Source organism: Mustelus asterias, chromosome 5 (genome assembly GCF_964213995.1).
Source record: "Mustelus asterias chromosome 5, sMusAst1.hap1.1, whole genome shotgun sequence".
In the NCBI taxonomy this organism is placed as follows: domain Eukaryota; kingdom Metazoa; phylum Chordata; class Chondrichthyes; order Carcharhiniformes; family Triakidae; genus Mustelus; species Mustelus asterias.
In genome coordinates, this window is record NC_135805.1 from 140,752,017 (window position 1) to 140,773,254 (window position 21,238).

The 21,238-nt window shown below is 41.5% G+C and overlaps 1 protein-coding gene across 2 annotated transcripts in view; it reads right to left on the reverse strand.

Annotated features, from left to right (window-relative positions):
- The window catches only part of LOC144493849 (signal-induced proliferation-associated 1-like protein 2), a 490,731-nt gene that overhangs the window by 75,655 nt on the left and 393,838 nt on the right, over nucleotides 1-21,238 (reverse strand). For both annotated transcript variants that reach the window (XM_078213418.1, XM_078213417.1), the window contains 3 exons: nucleotides 18,281-18,378; nucleotides 16,137-16,534; nucleotides 12,543-12,767 (listed from right to left, as the gene is read on the reverse strand). In XM_078213418.1, coding sequence (XP_078069544.1) covers nucleotides 12,543-12,767; nucleotides 16,137-16,534; nucleotides 18,281-18,378 — 721 coding nt within the window. The remainder of the gene's footprint in view (nucleotides 1-12,542; nucleotides 12,768-16,136; nucleotides 16,535-18,280; nucleotides 18,379-21,238) is intronic.

Genomic DNA, 21,238 nt, shown 5'->3' on the forward strand with positions numbered 1-21,238 from the left:
GTTATAGGGGAATTTAAAAACAAGGATAAGAATTTTAAAGTTAAGCTGTTGCCTGACGGGTCAACAAGCACAGGGGTAATGGGTAAATAGAATATGGTCAGCAGAGTTTTGGATAAGCTCAATTATATAGAGTCATAGAGGTCTACAGCATGGAAACAGGCCCTTTGGCCCAACCAATCCATGCCACTCCTTTTTTTAAACCCCTGAACTAGTCCCAATTGCCCGCATTTGGCCCATATCCTTCTATACGCATCTTACCCATGTAACTGTCTAAACGCTTTTTAAAAGACAAAATTGTCCCGCCTCTACTACTACCTCTGGCAGCTTGTTCCAGACACCCACCACCCTCAGTGTGAAAAAATTGTCCCTCTCGACCCTTTTGTATCTTTCCCCTCTCACCTATGCCTCTAGTTTTAGACGCCCCTACCTTTGGGAAAATATATTGACTTTCTAGCTGATCTATGCCCCTCATTATTTTACAGACCTCTATAAGATCACCCCTCAGCCTCCTACGTTCCAGAGAAAAAAGTCCCAGTCTATCAAGCCTCTCCTTATAACCCAAACCATCAAGTCCCGGTAGCATCCTAGGAAATCTCTTCTGCACTCTTTCTAGTTTAATAATATCCTTTCTATAATAGGATGACCAGAACTGTACACAGTATTCCAAATGTGGCCTTACCAATGTCTTGTACAACCTCAACAAGACGTCCCAACTCCTGTATTCAATGTTTTGACCAATGAAACCAAGCATGCTGAATGCTTTTTCCACCTTTGACTCCGCTTTCAAGGAGCTATGAACCTGTACCCCAGATCTTCTTTGTTCTGTAACTCTCCCCAACACCCTACCATTAACTGAGTAAGTCCTGCCCTGGTTCAATCTACCAAAATGCATCACCTCGCATTTATCTAAACTAAACTCCATCTGCCATTCGTCAGCCCACTGGCCCAATTGATCAAGATCCCATTGCAATCAGAGATAACTTTCTTCATTGTCCACTATGCCACCAGTCTTGGTGTCATCTGCGAACTTACTAACCATGCCCCCTATATTCCCATCCAGATCATTAATATAAATGACAAAAATAATGGACCCAGCACTGATCCCTGAGGCACACCGCTGGTCACAGGTTTCCACTTTGAAAACAACTCTCTACAACCACCCTCTGGCTTCTGTCATCAAGCCAGTTTGTTATCCATTTAGCTACCTCACCCTGGATCCCGTGAGATTTAACTTTATGCAACAACCTACCTTGTTAAAGGCCTTGCTAAAGTCCATGTAGAAAACATCTGCACTGCCCTCATCTACCTTCTTGGTTACCCCTTCAAAAAACTCAATCAAATTTGTGAGAAGTGATTTTCCGCTCACAAAGCCATGCTGACTGTCCCTAATCAGTCCTTGCGTCTCTAAATGCCTGTAGATCCTGTCTCTCAAAATACCTTCCAACAACTTACCCACCATAGATGTGAGGCTCACAGGCCTGTAGTTCCGAGGCTTTTTCCTGTAGCCCTTTTTAAACAAAGGCACAACATTTGCCACCCTCCAATCTTCAAGCACCTCACTTGTGACTATAGATGATTCAAATATCTCTGCTAGGGTACCTGCAATTTCCTCCCTAGCCTCCCACAATGTCCTGGGATACACTTCATCAGGTCCTGGGGATTTATCTACCTTGATGCACTTTAAGACTTCCAGCACTTCCTTCTCTGTAATATGTACACGCCTCAAGACATCACTATTTATGTCCCCAAGTTCCCTAACATCCATGCTTTTCTCAACAGTTAATACTGATGAGAAATATTCATTTACGATCTTGCCCATCTCTTGTGGATCCACACATAGATGACCTTGTTGATCCTTAAGAGGTCCTACTCTCTCCCGTTACTCTTTTGGCCGTTATGTATTTGTAGACGCTCTTTGGATTCTCCTTTGCCTTATCTGCCAAAACAATCTCGTGTCCCCTTTTTGCCCTCCTCATTTCTCTCTTAACGCTACTCCTACATCCCTACAGGGTGGGTTTAAATTCGGAAGTCAGCCAGGAAAGCATTGAAATAGTCAAATCTAGAGATAACAAAGAATTGGAAGATGGTTTCAGCAGCAGATCAGCTTCACAGGGTTGGAATCAGGAGACGTTAGTGGTCTTGGTGAAGGAATGGATGTATTTTTGGAAATTCATCTAGGGTCAAATCCAACACCTCAAGGTTGTAAATAGTCTAGTTTAGCCTCAAACCAGACAGAGGAATGAAGGTGGTGGCTTGGGAACAGAGATGACTGATCCTGGGAGTGGCACATATAGAGGACACTGTGGCGTGACTGATTCCTGGGAGTGGAGTCAGAGATGCAGGAGTGTGAAGTGACTGACTCCAGTGAGAAGGACATAAGAGTATGAGACACAAGACCCCACACCCTGGGGCAATTTGTTCTCCCGTGCCCACCAGAAGCATCTTCCAGGGTGGAACAGTGCATCATGGCAGAATACCCACTTGTCTTGGGCTGGCCATAATTTTCAGCAATGTTAGAGGATTACGCATCGCACCAACACGTACACAGGTTGCATTGGTGGGAACTGTAATATTTCATGTATTAAAAATTTGAATTTGTCACTGTGAACTGGGATCTAATGAGGAACTCTCCCTATTTAAGATCACACATAATTCACTGTAGTATACACAAAAATACAAGGCATGAATTTGGAAAGAAATGCAGGAATAAATTGTATGGGTCACAGTTTACCAGTATTCACAGAATGAATGGGCCGGTTATCTTGGATTGTTAGCATGTGGTTCAGATGAATACCAACAGTGTGGGTTTGACCTCCCGTTCTGGCAGTGGTAGACTTTGGACATGCCTCCTGCCCATGAGTGGAATGCAAGAGCAAACCACCACTGACAAAACTACCAAGAAAACAGCTAAGGATGAGATAATGACCAAAGATCTACCTTTGGGTGGGGCACACATGAAGGAAGGAAGTATTCAGAAAATAAATGTACAACTGGTTAGAATTAGAGTTTTGATAGAAAATATGGTCCCAGAAAATTACTTCATTTTAAAAACATTTCAAAATTCTGCAGATTTGCCCTTTCTCTAGATATTCAATGCCAAGTAAAGGGAACTCGTTTGAAATTGTGCGCTTAGGTAGATATGTGATGTTTAACATTTTAAATTAATTTGAATGGCATTTTAACACAGCAATTTAATCCATTTATGTTAAAATGTTGGACTAAAGGACTTAATACAATGCCTTTTGGTCAGAATTGTGTATATTTCTGTGCAGCCAGCGTTTATTCAACACTGTTATTATGATTTACTGGCATTTCCCCGAGTGAAAGGTTACTTTTGACACATGTAGAATCGCCTACAATTGCAAACTATATTTCCTATATATTATTCAGAGAAAGGTTTTATCAGTTACACACTGAGGCTTTAAAATCTACAGACTCTTTATAGTCTATAATACAAGAAAAACATTTTTTTCCAGAACTTGATTTAGAATCCATAGAATCGTACAATGCAGAAGGAGGCCATTCGGCCCATTGAGCCTGCACCAACCCGACCCAGCCCCTATCCCTGTAGCCCCACATATTTACCCTGCTAGTCCCCCTGACACCATGGGGCAATTTAGCATGGCCAAGCAACCTAACCTGCACAACTTTGGACAATGGGAGGAAACCGGAGCACTCGGAGGAAACCCATGCAGACACGAGGAGAATATGCAAACTCCGCACAGATTGTGACCCAAGCTAACCACTGTGCCACCGTGTACCCCTTTACTTTAGTTTTTACATTCAGAGAAATCTAGAACAAAAAATGAAATACTTTAAAAATATTTCAGTGGGTTTTGTGGACATTTAGTTTTTAGATCAGTTACTAACACTGTGGCCTGAGCTTTCTCTGTTATTTCCTGGCTCCACAAACCTGACCCAGGCAGAAGTGCCCCAGAAATTAGGATTGTTGTTCCAGGGTATTCAGACCAGGTGACTGAATTAATGCAGAGAAGGGTGGAAGGTCTGCCTCGGTGCAACGGCACTCTGTCTTTGATTTTTAAAAACATATTGAAACCAAAAAACAACTCTCCGTCACCCCTCACACCCTCCCCATGCCCCATCCATGCCACCTTATGCCTTCAATCCAATCCTCCATAACTCTTCATATCCTCCATGTCAACCTATGCTGCTCCACCCATCCTTAATGACCCTTTATAAGCCCGTATGTGAACTAATGTCAACCCATAACTCTACCTTTTGCACTTACACCTCCCATGCCAACTTTCCCAGCATCCACCATGGATAGTCCTCAGAAGCTATGCTGAGATTAAACAAAATAAAGTCTATTGTAGACTTTTTTTCCCAAACTCTCATTTATAAAAGCCCATTCACAACATTAAAATTCCTTCAACTAAATACTCCCTTAACAGTAAAGTTGCATAGTCCCAGATGACTCGAGGCTGCTCTCCCTATTGAGGGGGGCAGTGGACTGGTGGTGATTTAACCTGAGGATCAACACATCTCAGTTGAGGGGAAAGGCTGAGAAGGCAAGTCTTCATAAATAACCTCGGCCGGTACAGGAATTGAACCCAGGCTGTTAGCATTTCTCTGCATCATTGTCCAGCCAACTGAGCTGGACCAACCCTCATGATAGGTACAAACATTACATTGAAGTGCTTAATCCTTTATAAAATGGAATTGATAGTCCCACTTCAAACAGTCAATCACTTGGAGCTGTCATTCAAATTATGAAATGGAAGATTCACCACCGTAATAATGGAAAGTTGTGAAATTAATCTTACAGTACAAATCCAATAATGATAACCCTCAGGCTTATTAGATGAGTAAATAACAAGAATTATTTTTTTAAACACACCACAGTGTTTTTTGACAACTCTTGGCAGTCCCACTGAGTTTATATACTTTTTAATGTACATTTATGTCCACTTTTAACAACCCTAAACCTCTCTTAAAGACCACCCAAAGAGCATCATACCTTGCTAACGAGCACCTGATATCTCCCAAAGAGTGCCTGAGCTTCCCTAACAGGCACTGGACCTCCCTCAAAGGTGTGCCAAACCCTATTTAAAAGGGTACTCCCCCACCTCTACAAAGGACTCCACAAAGTTTGAAACTACTCCCACCAGTTCTAATCTTTGCACCAAAAACAGAAAATGCTGGAAAATCTCAGCATGTCTGACAGCATCTGCGGGGAGAGAATAGAGCCAATGTTTCGAGTCTAGATGACCCTTCGTCAGAACTGTCGGAGAGAAGAGCAGTACTTCTTCAGGGAAAGCATTCCTAGAAGAGAAGTAGCAGTGAGTTAAACACTAAGATAAAAGCAAAATACTGTGGATGCTGGAATCTGAAACAAAAACAGAAAATGCTGAAATATCTCAGCAAGTCTGACAGCATCTGTGGGGAGAGAATAGAGCCAACGTTTTCAGTCTAGATGACCCTTCATCAGAACCAATCTTTGCACGTTGTATTTCACACAGTTCACCAATACCAGACACGAGTGAAGGCAGCTACTGGTGAGGTTCTCTGTCATTGCGAAAAGCCAGCCTGTATGTGCAATTAATATCTGCAACAACTTTTTAATTTAAAAAAAGAAAATTAACTTTGGAGAATACTGTAGATCTTTAAAATCTTTACATTACTCAATTCTTGTTAATGGCTCAGTGTTCAGATTTCCTATGCTTTCTAGAAAGTTGGTGTTAATAGGATCCAAGCTAGTTGCTGAAGCCAAAACCAAGACACAGAGCTTTTCTTTACTGAGAGTTTATTGACTTTGTTCAGTCTCATTCCTCTCCACTCTTCCCCAGTGTCCCAGCTTTCTTATATTTGTATGATCAAAGTCTGTGTATCTTAACAATGTAAGTAACATAATTAGTATACTATTAAAAGTTTACATTCATGTAGTCTCTTTAATACATCAATTGTCTCAAGGTACTTTTTTTAAATGTGGGTTTCGCCAGCTAGACCAGCATTTATTTATTGCCCATCCCATTCGCCCCATACAAGGTGGTGGTGAGCTGCCTTCTTGAATCACTGCAGTCCATGTGGCATAGGTACATCCAACAGTGCTGTTAAAAAAGAGTTCGACCCAGTGACAGTGAAGGAATGGCAATATTGTTCCAAGTCAGAATGGTGAGTGGCTTGGAGGGAAACCTCTAGGTGTTCCCATATATTTGCTGCCTTTGACCTTCTAGATGGTAGTGGTCATGGTTTGGAAGGTGCTGTTGAAGAAGTTCCTGCAGTGCATCTTGTAGATGATACACATGGCTGCTACTGTTTATCGGTGGTGGAGGGAGAAAATGTTTGTGGATGTTGCGCCAGTCAAGGAGGCTGCTCTGTCTTGAACGTTGTCAAGCTTTTAGAATCATAGAATTGTTGCAGCCCAGAGGGAGGGATTTGGTCCAATGTGTACATGCTCTATACTGTCATCTCAGAGAACAATTTCAGTAATCCCACTCGTAGATGTACAGCAGAAGAGCAACTGGGCGAAGTGACAGAAAGTGAAGTCTGACGGATAAGTTTCCAGGAGGCTCTGAAGGTTGGGAGGGTGATGTGATAAAGGCTTTATAACTGATAAGGAGGGTGTTCAGAGTTAAAAGATTAAAAGTTACAGATTTGAACATAATGTTATGAAGTTGCAGAGGTGTGATGGGTGGAGCCATTTCTCTGCTGAGTATATACCCATTGATAAATGCATTTGAAACTTGTTCTGGAGATGAAAGGGTTACCCACAGTACCACACTCGTCTCTTTCTTCCCTTCCAACATATTGGCTTTTAAAGATCTGATGACTGACATCAAATCTCAAAATCTGAATCGGCTGGGGGCGGGGGCGGTCAGGGAGCTATTTCAAAAGGCCATTAAGTAGCAGGTTAATAAAATGGATCGGGCAAGTCAGATTGTACATTGTAAAACACAAGAAGCATGAAGTATTCTTGGGTTGTAACCATCTTGCAAGTTAAGCTCAAATAAAACTACAGGAACAGCAGATGATCTTCTTTCTTCTCATCCAGGAAACCCTAATGATTGTAGAAATTTGGATATGGAGGAGGAGATGAAGGCTGTATTTTTGATAGAATGGAACGTCTTCCTTTTCAGACGTAGCTAAACCACAAGTAGTGCAGTGGTTCAAGGTGACTGCTCTCCACCATTTTCCCAAGAGCAATTAGGGATGGGCCTTGGCAGTGATGCCCATATCCCATGAATTGTTTGTCTGAAAATGGGAACTTTCATGTTTAGGTTGTGAAAAAGTGTAACAAACCACTGAGTCTGACAAGTATGATCAAGGAAGAGTGTTGATGCAAACAAAGTGGTATAACTGACAGGTTTAACATGTTAATCCCATGCTTGCAATGCTGTCAGTGCAAAATTGCACTCCATCCAATCAGAACGCTCTACATCTTTGATCAAACAATTTAAAACAAGTCTCCTTGGATATCAGTTCAACGGGATTTATTTCAATGATACAGCATCGAAGCATAGTGTATTTATTATTCACATAATGCATGCTCCATTGTGGGAATTCATTCAGTAAAAGTCAGGAAAGAGAAAATTAAATTAACCTGTCTGTCACCCTGTGTAAATCTCCGACTGGATGAGAACAGGACCCTAATTTATCAGCGCCCAAGTACATAGATTGGGGAGAAAATAACATTTTGAATGAAACAAAAGAGAAACTAATTTTCATCAGTTTACAACCCTATAAATATATGGAATTTAATTCTGCTTTCCCTTTTTCTGCACAAATACATTTAATCATCTTATTACTTTGAGGCCACTGAGCCTCTCAAGTCTATTCTATCATTCAATTAAATCATGGCAGGTCTGCATATTAACTTTATTTACTCACCTTTGCGATACACCCTCAATACCCTCACCCAATAAAAATCTATCAAACTTAACCTTTAAAATTTTGTTTGACCCCCAGTGGCCCTAACTAATAGCATTGTGTGGATGTACCTACACCACACAATCTGCAGCAGTTCACTACCACCTTCTCGGGGGCAATTAGGGATGGACAATAAATGTTGCCCTTGTCAGTGACACTCGCATCCTGTGAACAAATGAAAAACAACTGATGAGGGAACTCAGTAGAATGAATTCCTTTGCCATGTTGTGTTAATTCAACATTATTACAATTATGCAGCTCTTCCTTCAGGCTTTTCCCTGACTGATTGATGCTCTGTAACTATAAAGTTGAAGAAATATATCCTTTTTATCAAGAGCTTCCATCTCAGAGGAAGCTTCAGGCCAATCCACCTCCAACAATCTGCTCTGAAAACTCTACTCACATCTTGACTTTTATAACAAATTTCACCACAGCAGCTGAGACTACCCACAACATTCTAAAAAAGGATAGCCACTCTGCTTCATAGATACTGAAAACTAAACCAAAAGGGAGGATAAGGATAAACGGGGTTCTTAGTGTGTGTGTGTGTGTGTGCGTGTGTGTGTTGTGTGTGGAACTGAGGTATGTGTGTGTATGCGTGTAGAGAAGGGAGGTCTGTTGGAAAGTGGGGGTCCTAAGTGAAGGGTGGGAGGTGGAATGGGAAATGGGGCTGCTCAGTGAGTGAGTGGGGGTTGGATGACAGAGATATGAAGGATGAATTTTACAGCTCTTCTCCCCCCCCCCCCCCCCCCCTCATCCTGTATAAGATGTTAGGCAGCCGGTCATATTTGAGTCTGTTGAGGCCCTGATGACCAATCAACAGCCACTTAGAGGCCTCATTCCACCTCTGCTGCAATGTTACTTGTGGCTGGCGAAGGTGAGGGCAAGGCAAAGAGCCCGGCAACATTTACTGCTCAGGCTGGAGCATCCTCTGTGCACATCAGGGGGTATGCCCTCCAAAATCCCTCCACCCCAAGCCCATCCGCCCCTCACTGAGGTCTGCCAGGCAGATCCAACCAAAATCTAGGACTTACCTACAGTCCAGGATCCATTCATCTAACCCCAAGTCCGGTGGTCACTACATGATTTTAATCTAACTCAATTAAGGCTGCCACAAGCACAATATTGCTGCAGGGCGGCTGGGTTTCTGGTTGGCACAGTGCCAGTGAACTTTTCAATCAAGGGTAGCGGGTAACTGCCTTGCTGTAAAATCTGGGCATGTGCATGTGTGGGGGGGAATAGGAGCTGATTACAATGTGTCTGGGGCTGAGGCGAGAGACTTCACTGAGTCTGGGGAGCTTGGCTGAAACCTACATGAATACATAAAATAATTACATTTTTACAAAGTAACTTAGGAACTCAAACGTTCATTTTTATAAGTTGTATTATTACATAGAAACAAGAAGCAGGAGTAGGTCATTTGGCCCTGCGCTGCCATTCATTTTAATCATGGCTGATCATCAAATTCAATATCCTGATCCCACCCTTCCTCCCATATTCCTTGATCCCTTTAGCCCCAAGAGCTATATCTAATTTCTTCTTGAAATCAGATAACGTTTTGGTCTCAATTACATTCTGTGGTAGTGAATTCCACACATTCCCCTTTCTCTGGGTGAAGAAATTTCTCCTCACCTCAGTTCTAAAAGGTTTACCCCTTATCCTCAAACTATGACCCCTAGCTCTGGACTTCCCCACCATCGAGAACATTCTTTTTGAATCTACCCCATTAGAATTTTATAAGTTTCTATAAGGTCCCCTCTCACTCTTCTAAACTCCAGTGAATATAATCCTAACCGACTTAGTCTCTCCTCATATGACAGACCTGCCAGCCCAGGAATCAGCCTGGTAAACCTTTGCTGCACTCCCTCTACAGCAAGAACATCCTTCCACACATGAGGACACCAAAACTGCACACAATACTCCAGGTGTGGCATCACCAATGCCCTGTACAATTGCAGCAAAACATCCCTACCCCTATGCTCAAATCCTCTTGCTAAGACCACCAACATACCATTTGCCTTCTTTACTGCCTGCTGTACCTGCGTGCTTACTTTCATGAGGACGCCAAGGTCTCGCTGAGCATCCACCCCCTCAATTTATACCCATTTCAGTAATAATCTGTCTGATCATTATATGTTGATCTGTAAGAGATGAACTTTAATAATTATATATTTAATGTTATTATCCTGTTTAATTGTTGTTTTGTTTTTTCTGGTATCTGGGCCTTGTTAATTTTCAAGTGTCAAAATGCTGTCACATTGGGACATGGTTTGGGAAGCACTGCTCGATACTCTGAGGGAGCAATGTGGTGCTAAAGCTCTACCAGAACTGCTGTAAGCAGCCACCAGAAGGCATGCAGGAGCTACCTATTTTGATTCAGTCTCTACGCATTCAGCTTCTCACTGGGGAGTGCCTTGTCTTCAAGTGGGGGGCAAATTTCCCCCCAAAAATGTAAGTGCCCAATGGGCCAAGGCCAGCCCTGATCATCCTCCTCCCTCCCAACCCCACCAATCCCTAACGCAGAGCGGGTCCCACCACCACCACTACCAATCGGCCCACCTCCCAAAAGGCCATGCTCCCTAAAGCCCAGCCTCTTAGGCACTGCCCAGTGAGTAGTGCCAGTGTGCTTAGTGGGTAGTGTCAGGTGCAAGGCTGACATTGCCAAGGTGCCAGGCTGGCACTGCCCAAGGGGCACCCACCACTGCCCCTGGCCTTCTGGAGGGGACTTAATGGCCTCTGTCCCCACCAGTGAGGTGATCACGCCTGGTCCCTGTTGATGGGGATCATCTTTATTTTCCGCTGATGGGAATCTCTCTTGGCAAGTGTGGGAGGGGGGGGGGGCTGGAAAACATTAGCGAGTCCAATGATACCATTAATGATATGGAAATGAAGATTTTCATCTTGTAATCAGCCTCACGCTGATTTCTGGCACGAGGCTGATTACGTTCTAAAAAAGAACCTGGGGAAGTTGCGATCAGTTGGATGCCGATCGCAACTCCTGATAGAAGCCCCCCCCAGCTGATACTTCCCAGCGCACTGCGCTACACAAGAAGTGCAGCGAGCCTGGAAAATTGGACCCCTGGTCTTTCCTGTCTTGCTGGCAACTATACTAGCACACTGCAACCTACCATTCTTTAGCGCTGCTCACTACCATTTAACGGCTTGCACTTGTGTATCACAGGTACTAAGTTAGATTTGCATTAATTTTCACACGTTTAATATTAGTCTTATTTGTCAGCTTTCAAGTATTTCTACAGTAAGATCTATACTTATATCATTGTCTATGATATAATCAAACTTAAATATTTAATTTCTAAAGGCATTATTTTCACTGTAGAAAGAAACAGAGGGGTAGATTTAATATTTCTCCCTCCAGTGGGTTTAAGGGTGGGAAGGTGCACATTAAATCTAGAGGGTAGCCTGCCCACCACCTAGCTGCCAGTCTCTTCCCTATTACAATTATACCAGTAGTGTTGGCCAGCCCATCAGTTAGTGAGCCAATTGAATCGTTTAGTGGGCAATTTAGAGGGGTGCATCCCTCTGCCACTGGCATTTAAACAGTGGTGAGAGAGGCCTATGCCAAGCAGCTAGCCCAGCAGACTTTCCTGCACAGGCTGGTGGTGACAAGTGGCTAGCTCTCGTAATGAGCCCCTGGGGTCTATTGATGGGCACCCCCAAAGTTGCAACCTCCCCAGGTCATGTTTTTGTAAGTTAAAAAACTTTTAAGTCTCTTCATCTTTGGCAGATACTAAGCATTGAAAATGACTACTATTTAAAGCAGTTTTAATTCACAATAGAACTAAATTATAGAATTGCTACAACACAGAAGCAGGCCATCAGCCCATTCAATCTATTGGCTTTCTGCAAGATCAACGTAGTTAATCCTACAGTGCTCCCTTTTCCGCCTCGACCTGTCAAATCTTCTCTTCAGATAGTTACCTATTTCTCTTTTGAAAGCCACAGTTGAATCCTCCACCGTGCTCGCAGTTATTTCAATTTCGAACCACTTGCTATGTAATAACATTTTCCCTCATGTTGCCTCTGATTTTTTGTTAATCACTTCAAATCGGTATTCTCTTAATCTCAATCTTTCCATCAAAGGGAACAGTTTCTCCCAATCTTGTGCAGACCCCTCGTGATTTTAAACTCCTCTATCAAATTGCCTCTCAACCATCTCTAAGAACAAGCCCAGCTTCTCCAATCTATCCACTAACCAAAGTCCTTCATCCCTGAAAAGTCTCATAAATCTTCACCCTCTCTAAACTCTTCACATTCTTCCTAAAGTCTGATGCCCAGATTGGACACAATCCTCTAGTCGAGGTCCAACTTTATAAAGGTTCACCATAAAGTCTTGTTTTTGTACTTGACGCCTCTATTTCTAAACCCAGGATCCCGTATACCTCATTGACTGTATTTGCAACCTGCCCTGCCATCTTCAGTGATTGTGCCTATGTAGATCCTTCTGCTCCTGGCCCGTCTTTTGGATTGTATCCTTTATTTTAAATTGCTTTTCCTCGTTCTTCCTACCAACATGTATCACTTCACATAAAGTGCATGCGGAGATGCATGTCTAGTTTTCAAAGCGTGTAATCACCAGACTTTAGATTAAATAATTAGGCAATGCTGACAGCATTCCTTTCAATTGGATCACTGACCTTCTGCAGTCCGCCATCTCTGACTCCTCGGGAGTGGGGCTTCCATCCAACTTCTTCCAGCCGATGACATATTTATTAATGGCACCCTGGCGATGGTAGGATCCGGACAGTGATCCTAGGACTTGTTGAGGGCTGTTTTGAGACACTATGTAGACTTTGGAAGCATCAAGTGATCCACTGGTTTTAGAAACACGTGGCGAGGGACTTCCTGAATGATGTGAACCACTAAAGAAACAGGTTTGGGAAGGGATGGAAGAGAGCAATCATACAGTTAATAATTCCAACTCTTATTATTAATTAAATGGGATTAATTATTTCTGCCCACTTGCAATGCTTAAAGTCAGTATTGTAACTAACATCTGTATTGCAGAACACTCACAAATATTAGCATAAGTGTCATTTTGGAAGTGATAATACCACAGTTATTGAGGCAGCTTTTAAATGCAAAAAAATCCCCAAAAGACAAATTTTGGACAGTTATGAGGAAACTATTCCTGCAAAGTGGGATAGAAGTGATTTTAATTAATTGATGGGTAAGAGAAGCCAAAATGCCTAGAATGATTTGAGAGCCACCTGGCTGTGTGACGGAGATTTATAGATTGAGGTAAATGGACACAGGTAGGGAGGAAATGAATGATTTCCTCATCCATGTTTATGTAAGAACATTATGGATGCGTAACACATCTGGCTGATGAATATGCAAAGATTTTGATGAGATTTTCCAAATTACAATTGGAGGATTTATTACTGAGAGCAATGATACAGGACTCTCCTTTCCTACCCAGTGCATTATTATAATTGAACAGTCAGTCAAAAATCTTTACAATTTTCCTCACTGTGAACTCAATCAGAAAATCATTGTTATTGCAGAGGGAGGTAATTCAGCCCATTATGTTTCCTGCCTCCATTAGATTCTCAGGCAGTGCATTCCAGACCTCAACTCTGTTCAGATCTCCCATGCTTTAGGATACCACTAACAAATCTCCTCTTAGCTTCTTTTCTCCAAAGAAAACAGTCCCAACTTCTCCAACCTATCTTCATAATTGAAATCCTTCATCCCTGGAACCATTCTTGTGAATCTTTTCTGCACACTCTCCAATGCCTTCACTAGCTGTGCATTTTTGGTCATTTTAATTTAACTTACAACAGGGCAAAAAGCAATGTGAAGTTGAGGCCACAACCAGATCAGCCGTGATTTTATTGAATGGAAGAGCAGGCTTGAAGAGCTGCAGCTTACTCCTGCTCCCAAGTCCTATGTTCCTATAAAATAGTGGAGTATTCATTCACATAGACAATGCCACATAAACTGAAGAATATTAATTCATATCAATGGCATTGCAAAAACAGAGAAAAATTAATGCTCACATACAGTGTTGCATCAACGAGAGAGTATTAATTCATGTAGACATGCATAAATTGAAGAGCATTAACTCATGTAGACAGGGTCAAAACTGGACGCATATTAATTCATGTAGACAGTGTCAGAACTGAACAACATTAATTAATAGACAGTGCTGCATACACAGAAGCGTAGCAATACATGTAGGCAAAAACAAAAACTAAAAATATTAACTAATAGACAATGTTGCATAAATTGAAGAGTATTAACTGACAGTGTTGCATATATGGGGAAGTATTAATTCATGTAGACAGTGTCACATAAACAGAACAGTATTAATTCATGTAGATAATGTCATATTTAATAGACACTTATATAAACTGAAAAGTATTAATTTATGTAGATAGTATATCCGACATTAAACTGAATTAGTAGAGAATATTAACCAGAGAACAAAGATTTATGATAATTGGAAAAATATTCAGGGGTTGATAAGAAGCTATTTTTTCTCTTTTATACAGCAAGTTGTTATGACCTGGAATGCACTACGCAAAAGGTAGGTGGAAGCAGATTCAACAGTAAATTTTAGAAGAGAACTGGAAATATACTTGAAAAGGAAAAATGAAATCACTGAGCTATGGGAAAAGAGTAAGGAAATCAGTCTCATTGCACTGGTACATACATGATAGACTGAAGAACATCCTTCTATCTTACAAGATTCTATAAAGAAAGAATGCCGAGTGTAAATTTTGAAGAACTTTTTCTATAGAGTAAGCAGTCTATTATTCTTGGCAATGCTTCATGTTTCAGTTCTTCATAAAATCAAGATATTTAGGCAAGTAAATCTGTACACAAAAATATTTTTCTTAGTGTATTTCAGAAACAGCTAAACTTTATATAGAGGATTGTTGGTGAATGAATTGCTTTACCACAATGAGTAGTTAAGGCAGAGACCATTGCCTCGTCTAGGGGCGAACTGGATAAATATTTGAAACAAATGTTCGCAGCTAAGGGGAGAAAGTGAGATTAGTGCTGGATTTCTCTAGAAAATGACAGCACAGAAATGACAGGCCATATGGCCACCTAATGCCTTGTAAAGCTGTATAGTTCCCAGTGTTTACTTAAAGGTACCATTATGCACTCCAGATTGGAGTTTTACAGAATCCTATGAGATAACTGTGCTGTACTGTTGTATGTTCTATAACTCTTTCAGAAAAACACCTTTAACCATCAGCAAATCAATGTACTCCAAATAGTTATGTGCACATTTCTGGAGCAGGTGTTATGACCCAGGCCAGAAACTCCAAGGTGTTTAATGAAGTTAGCCGAGACCCTAAGTTTTTACATTTGAATTTGGCAAGGGTGAGCATAAGGTGTTTCACTCCAGGTATGATTCAAGTGACCCACTAGGAAGCTTTTATCAAACAAAGTTTATTTAAGAACACAATTAAAATATAATAAGAAGAAAACAGCATAACTTTTACCGATTAAAAAATAAACAATCATGACATTTTACAAACCTTAACAGCTAATTAGGATATTCCAAATCAAACAACACTCACAAACATACACCCCTTTCCAGATTTGGCACAAAAAGCAAGTAGGCTCATGTGATGCTGGATTTTGCAGCTACTTATCACCTGCTGTGAACTGGTCCTTAGAATATTGGATTAAAACTCCGAGGTTTCTCAGTCCTGGAATTTTCAGCATGCCCCTCTCTCTCAGACAGAAATACAACTGCCTCCTTCCAACAGAAATTCACAGACAGCAGAATTTTCAACTCCAGAGAGAGAGGAAAACAAGCCACTGCTTTCTGTCTCACGTCCAAACAGCATCTAAACCGAAACTTAAACCTTGGACTTTGCTGTAGGCAAAAATTATCCCCCAGGCATCACCTGAACTGTCGAATATCCCCAAATCATGCCCCAGTCAGCAATCCCAAAACCCGAGGACACTGCATTAACACAGATTAAACTAAACATTTTGTCCATTATATTGCTTCAGTAACAATTGGAGGTTACTGCCTGAAGACATTTCAGTGCCCAAAATAAAATGCCGAGAGCTGCTGAGAAAAACCTGCAAAAAAATAAGGTAAAATACATTTTTTTAAAGGCACAGTATCATCACACAGGCAACATTGTACCTGTTTCCTGTCTTGATCAAAGGTGCCCATTTAAGTGCTCTGTTAACCTTATATAAATACAAATGATTATAGTCATCTTATGTTTATTTGCTGAACTAGCAACACTTCATACCTTGAATGTGATGAGATCTCACTGAGATCACCAGTACTCCCTTGGGTGGCGAGGCTTGCAGAAATTGCAGCAGCGTAGTTGTGAACAGCGTACGATTTTGCTTGTCCATCCTCAGGCCCTCCATTTTCAGAATGATCCACCCATTGCACCATCTGCTCCGCTCTGCTTTGTACTGCTGACCTGTTGCCAGTCAAATGAACCGTGCCCATCAATGGTGGTGGAATACATGGAGCTGTGTCAATTCCACTGTCGGTGGAAGCTCCCTTAATGTACGTCAATCCCAGCAATTCCGGATCCATTAAGTCACCAGAACCAAATTGTTTGTCATCACTATTGCTAGATGCATTACTGGACAGAGTATTACTGCTGGAATGACTTGAGCAATTGTTATCTGTAATCTGTAGATGAGGAAAAGGGATACACAATCCAAGAATACTAATTACTTCCTGGTACATTTTTGTACTTAAACACATTCATTTGACAATAATTCTTGTTTTACCCTAAAACCCACTGTACCAGCACCAAATCTGAGTTATGCTCATAGGACACAATTAATAACACATTTTAACTTTCCCATCGGCATTTACAGTAAAAAAAATCACAAAATAAAATAGGTGGAATTGCTAATGGTTGTATCCTTTGACTCTGGGGCAGTAGGTTATGAAAATATACTGCAGAGTGATCTCATTATAAAAACCAACTCATAGTGTATTTATAACTATTGGCTTTAAATACAGGTGTACAAGCTGCACCATAACACAAGAGGAACCCAGTATCTTAACTTTGTCTGGGTTCAGACAACACGCACGCTAATTTTGACAATACTGCCTAAAACTGATGTAAATACACAGGGAACTTGGAACATGTGCTAATAAACGTGCTTCTGTTGCTTTTCCCAAAACAATTTCACAATTGGATAGCTCATCACCAAATGCTATAATTACATTAATTGACATGGTTACCTCTGACACAAAGGATATGCGAGATTGATAGAGCTTCTCTTTGTCAGCACTATTGCTTTTATTGAGCTCAAATGAAAACATGAAGCTGCTTATGGTAATTCTGTTAATTAAATTAAAATGATTGGGAGAAAATGCCCTACCGCCAGGTTAGAACAAATATCCAATTTGCTCTACATTTAGTTTTGTTTCAGAAACAATTTCCAACAAAATTGCGAAGAGCAATATTTACTTAATTACCAGAGGACTATTCTGGTAAGAATGTGAAGCAATCTTCAGAAAAGACTTAAAGAAAGAATGGTTACACAACTTTGTTTTGCAGAGCGACCAGAGAAATTCTCCTCAAGTTTACCCCTCCAATGCAAACGTTGCTGTAACCAAGGGCAGGCACCAAAGGTAGTAGGACAAGTCAAATGTTAACTGTGGGACCCAACATCTAATTTAAAAATACAACTCTTTTCTTGCAGCTCGCACAACTATACCTAATGGCCCAGTTATACAGCAGCTTTTGTAAAATACCATAGGAGTTGAAGTCATACAGTTGGTGTGCTTTCTGATAAGTCACCTAACGTGGAGATTAATTGGGTGACAAACCATTACCTCTGTCTGTCCTCAGTGAAGGCTGGAACCCACTCCCTATCATTATGTTTTTCTTTAACAAACTTTAACTGTTATATGTGCAAGGACAGTAAATGGAGCTCCTAATAGTAAATTGTTACAGGACAGGTAGAGCTATGTACAATGCATAGTTACACCTCAGGTTAATTAGAGCTATGCACATTGGGTAATTACAATTTAGGTAAACGGAGCTCCATAGGGTGTACAGTCACAGTTGAACTACCGTACAGAATTTAACAGTAGAAATGCTGACCAAATAGTCATACGATACTACTGCGCTGAACCAGTTTGGTGAGGGTTTTCTGGTTTAATGGACTATGTGAAGACTCTTCCCCATCCTGAGCCTTCACTTCCACATTATAGAGGTGCGAGTGTGATGTATGAAAGTAACTTTGGGAATCACCCTGTCCTCCTAGCAGGAAAAAATAACTCAGTGGTCCCTCACAGGCCCAGTGCAGGTGCTGACTGCTTAACAGATGTGGGGGAGGTTACTCCACATTGAAAGTAGAAACAGAGAGCAAACACAAACATGCTGACAACATTTCATTGAAGGCTACTGCATCTTACATGTAAAATCTTATTTGGAGATTCTTTTCCTATGGTTTCCCTTTGCAGTCCTTTGTAAGAACTCAGCATCTTTGTTGATGGGACATGCCATCTCGCTTCTAAGAGAGAAAACAGTTTTTAAAATAATGCACACTGGTGCCCATTTTTGACTTCTACTGTTCCCTATCCTTCAACACATTGATTTAAAAATATTTATTCTTTATGATTTTGCCACCCTACCACACATCTTGCCCTCTCTACTCTTTAGAGTCCAAACCATAGGGGTTTCTTCTCCCCCTACTCTGTGGATGACACAGCTTCCCAATTCCCTCTGCTTCATTGCATATCTTCCTGCACCTTCAACTATCCTTTCTCTACTTTCAATCCCATACTCTACCTCTTCTCCTAATTCTTCTTCAGATCCTTCTGATGAATCTGCTCGAGACATTTTACTGTCTTACAGTTGCTTGTGTTTGGAGTGTTATTGCTCTTTTTGTTGAGTGAAGGGTGCTGCCATGCAGTGTCCCAGAGTAACCATTCAACAATTCAATAAAATTCTGGAATTAAAAGTTAACTGTTGTAAAAACCCATCTGGTTCACTAATGTTCTTTAGGGAAGGAAATCTACTATCCTTACCTGGTCTGACCTACATGTGACTCCAGACCCACAGCAATGTAGTTGACTCTAAATGCCCTTTGAAATGGCCTAGCAAGCCACGCAGTTGAAGGGCAATTAGGCATGGGCAATAAATGCTGACCCAGCCAGTGACACCCACATCCCACAAATGAATGAAAAAAAGACCCCATATTCTGGATTCCCTAGCTTCAAAAACAATCTCTCGGTCTTAAATCTTTTGGGCCTCTTCAAGATCTTGTGTGTTTTTATGAGATTACCTCTCATTCTGCTAAACTCGAGAATATAGATTCAATTTACTGAGCCTCTTATTGTACAATGTCTCACATCCAATGAACCAATGTAGTGAAGCTTTGCTGTACCAGCTCCAATGCAAGTATATCCTTCCCTCAAATGGAGACCAAAACTGTGTACAGTACTCCTCCTGTGGTCTCACCAAAGCAATGCAAGACTTCCTTATTCTTGTACTCCATACCTTTTGCAATAAAGGTCAATATGCCACTTGATTTCCTAATTGCTTGCTGCATTTACATGTTAACTTTCTGTGATCCTTGTAAGATGGCACTCAAGTGTTTATGAGCATCATTATTCGGAAGTTTTAAAAATAAAAATTCTGAATAACCTCACATTTCCTCATATTATACTCCATCTGGTACCTGTTGCCCACTCACTTAACATGTCTATATATTTTTGCTGCCTTTGTGTTCTCCTCACAGCTAACATTCTCACCTAATTTTGCATCATGAGCATACTTGGCTACATTACTCTCAGTCTCTTCATCATTAATACTGATTGTAAATAGCTGTGGCCCCAGCACTAATCCTTGCAGCACTTTACTAGTTACAGTCTGCCGACTTGAAAATGCCCTGTTTATCCCTACTCATCGTTTCTTGTCCATCAAGCAATCATCTGTCCATGCTAATATATTACCTCCAGTCTGCAAGCCCTAATGTTGCATATTGCCCCTTTGTATGGCACCTTATTGAATGCCCTTTGGAAATTCAAGTATACTACCATCTACTTGTTGCCTTTTATCTATCCTATTAGCTACATACCGAAAACACTAATAAATTTCTCTAGCACGATTTCCCTCTTGTAAAACCATGTTGACTCTGATCATGCCCATGATTTTCGAAGGGGGCGATCTTACCAAAAAAATTCAAAATGTCAAACAAGTGTGAAAATGGGAGAAATTCGCAGTAGGAGGTGTGGGCGGGGCCTAAATTGCCCAAAAGGTCGGATGATAGTAGCAGAGGGCGCGCCATTGCACATATGCAGGTTTCTGTGCTCTGAGAGCAGCAGAGAGCTGTCACTGCCTCTGCTGCTATAGGCAGCCTCCATGGCCTAATCACCCCCCTCCCCCATCGCCAACCAAATGCCCACCACTGGTCTGGCCCAACCCTGATCTGGCCCCATGGGTGCCAGGCTGGCACTGCCCAAGGGGCACTCACCACACCCTGCCCCGAACTTCATGGAAGGGGGTGGAGTTAACGGCCTCCAGTTCTAACGGCAAGGCTATCACATCTGGTTCCTGTTGATGCGGGACCATACGTGATCTTTGCCGGAGAGAACCTTCCCCATGAGGCCACAGAGGCAAGTGAGCCCGGACGATATGCTTCTATGCACCTGGTCACAGAACAGTACAACAAAACTCCCACTCAGCTTTCTAGCTGGTGCTGTCTTCTCTCAGTTCATGGCAGCTATTGAGCAGGCAAGTTTCCACGGGCTACCCTATCATATTTTTGAACTACCATGAGATCCAGATCAGTTGGGGAATAGTGCTCATGATCATACAATGGAAGTTAGAAAATAAAACCCATTTTAAATAGTGTACCAAGGAGCTGATTGAATAAAATAGCACTTTGTCACTCAATTATCTCAAATAAGCTCAATTGCTATGATGTGTTTTCTTACAAAATGCAGAAACCATTCTGCGCAGTGAAAGAACCTATAAAGAGCAGTGTGGGATGGCCTTCTTAATTGGATTCTGGTGAGGACCCATGCCCTTCTTCAATTAATCCCATTGAATTCCTAATCTTCATATCAATCATTGGAATAGGCAGACCCTTGGTCTAATGGTTCTTTTGAAGAGCAGCACCTTCTTCAATGCAGCACATCCACAACAATAATTTATATAATGGCTTTAACACAGTAAAATTCCTCAAAGGTGCTTTAGAGCAGGGTGACTTCAGTGAGGAGAGTGGGGTATGAAGATCATTTGACGCAGGAGCAGAAGTAAGCCATTCAGCCCATCGAGTCTGCTCCGCTATTCAATGAGATCATAACTGATCTGATACAATCCTCAACTCCACTTTCCTGCCTTATCCTCATAACCCTTGATTCCCT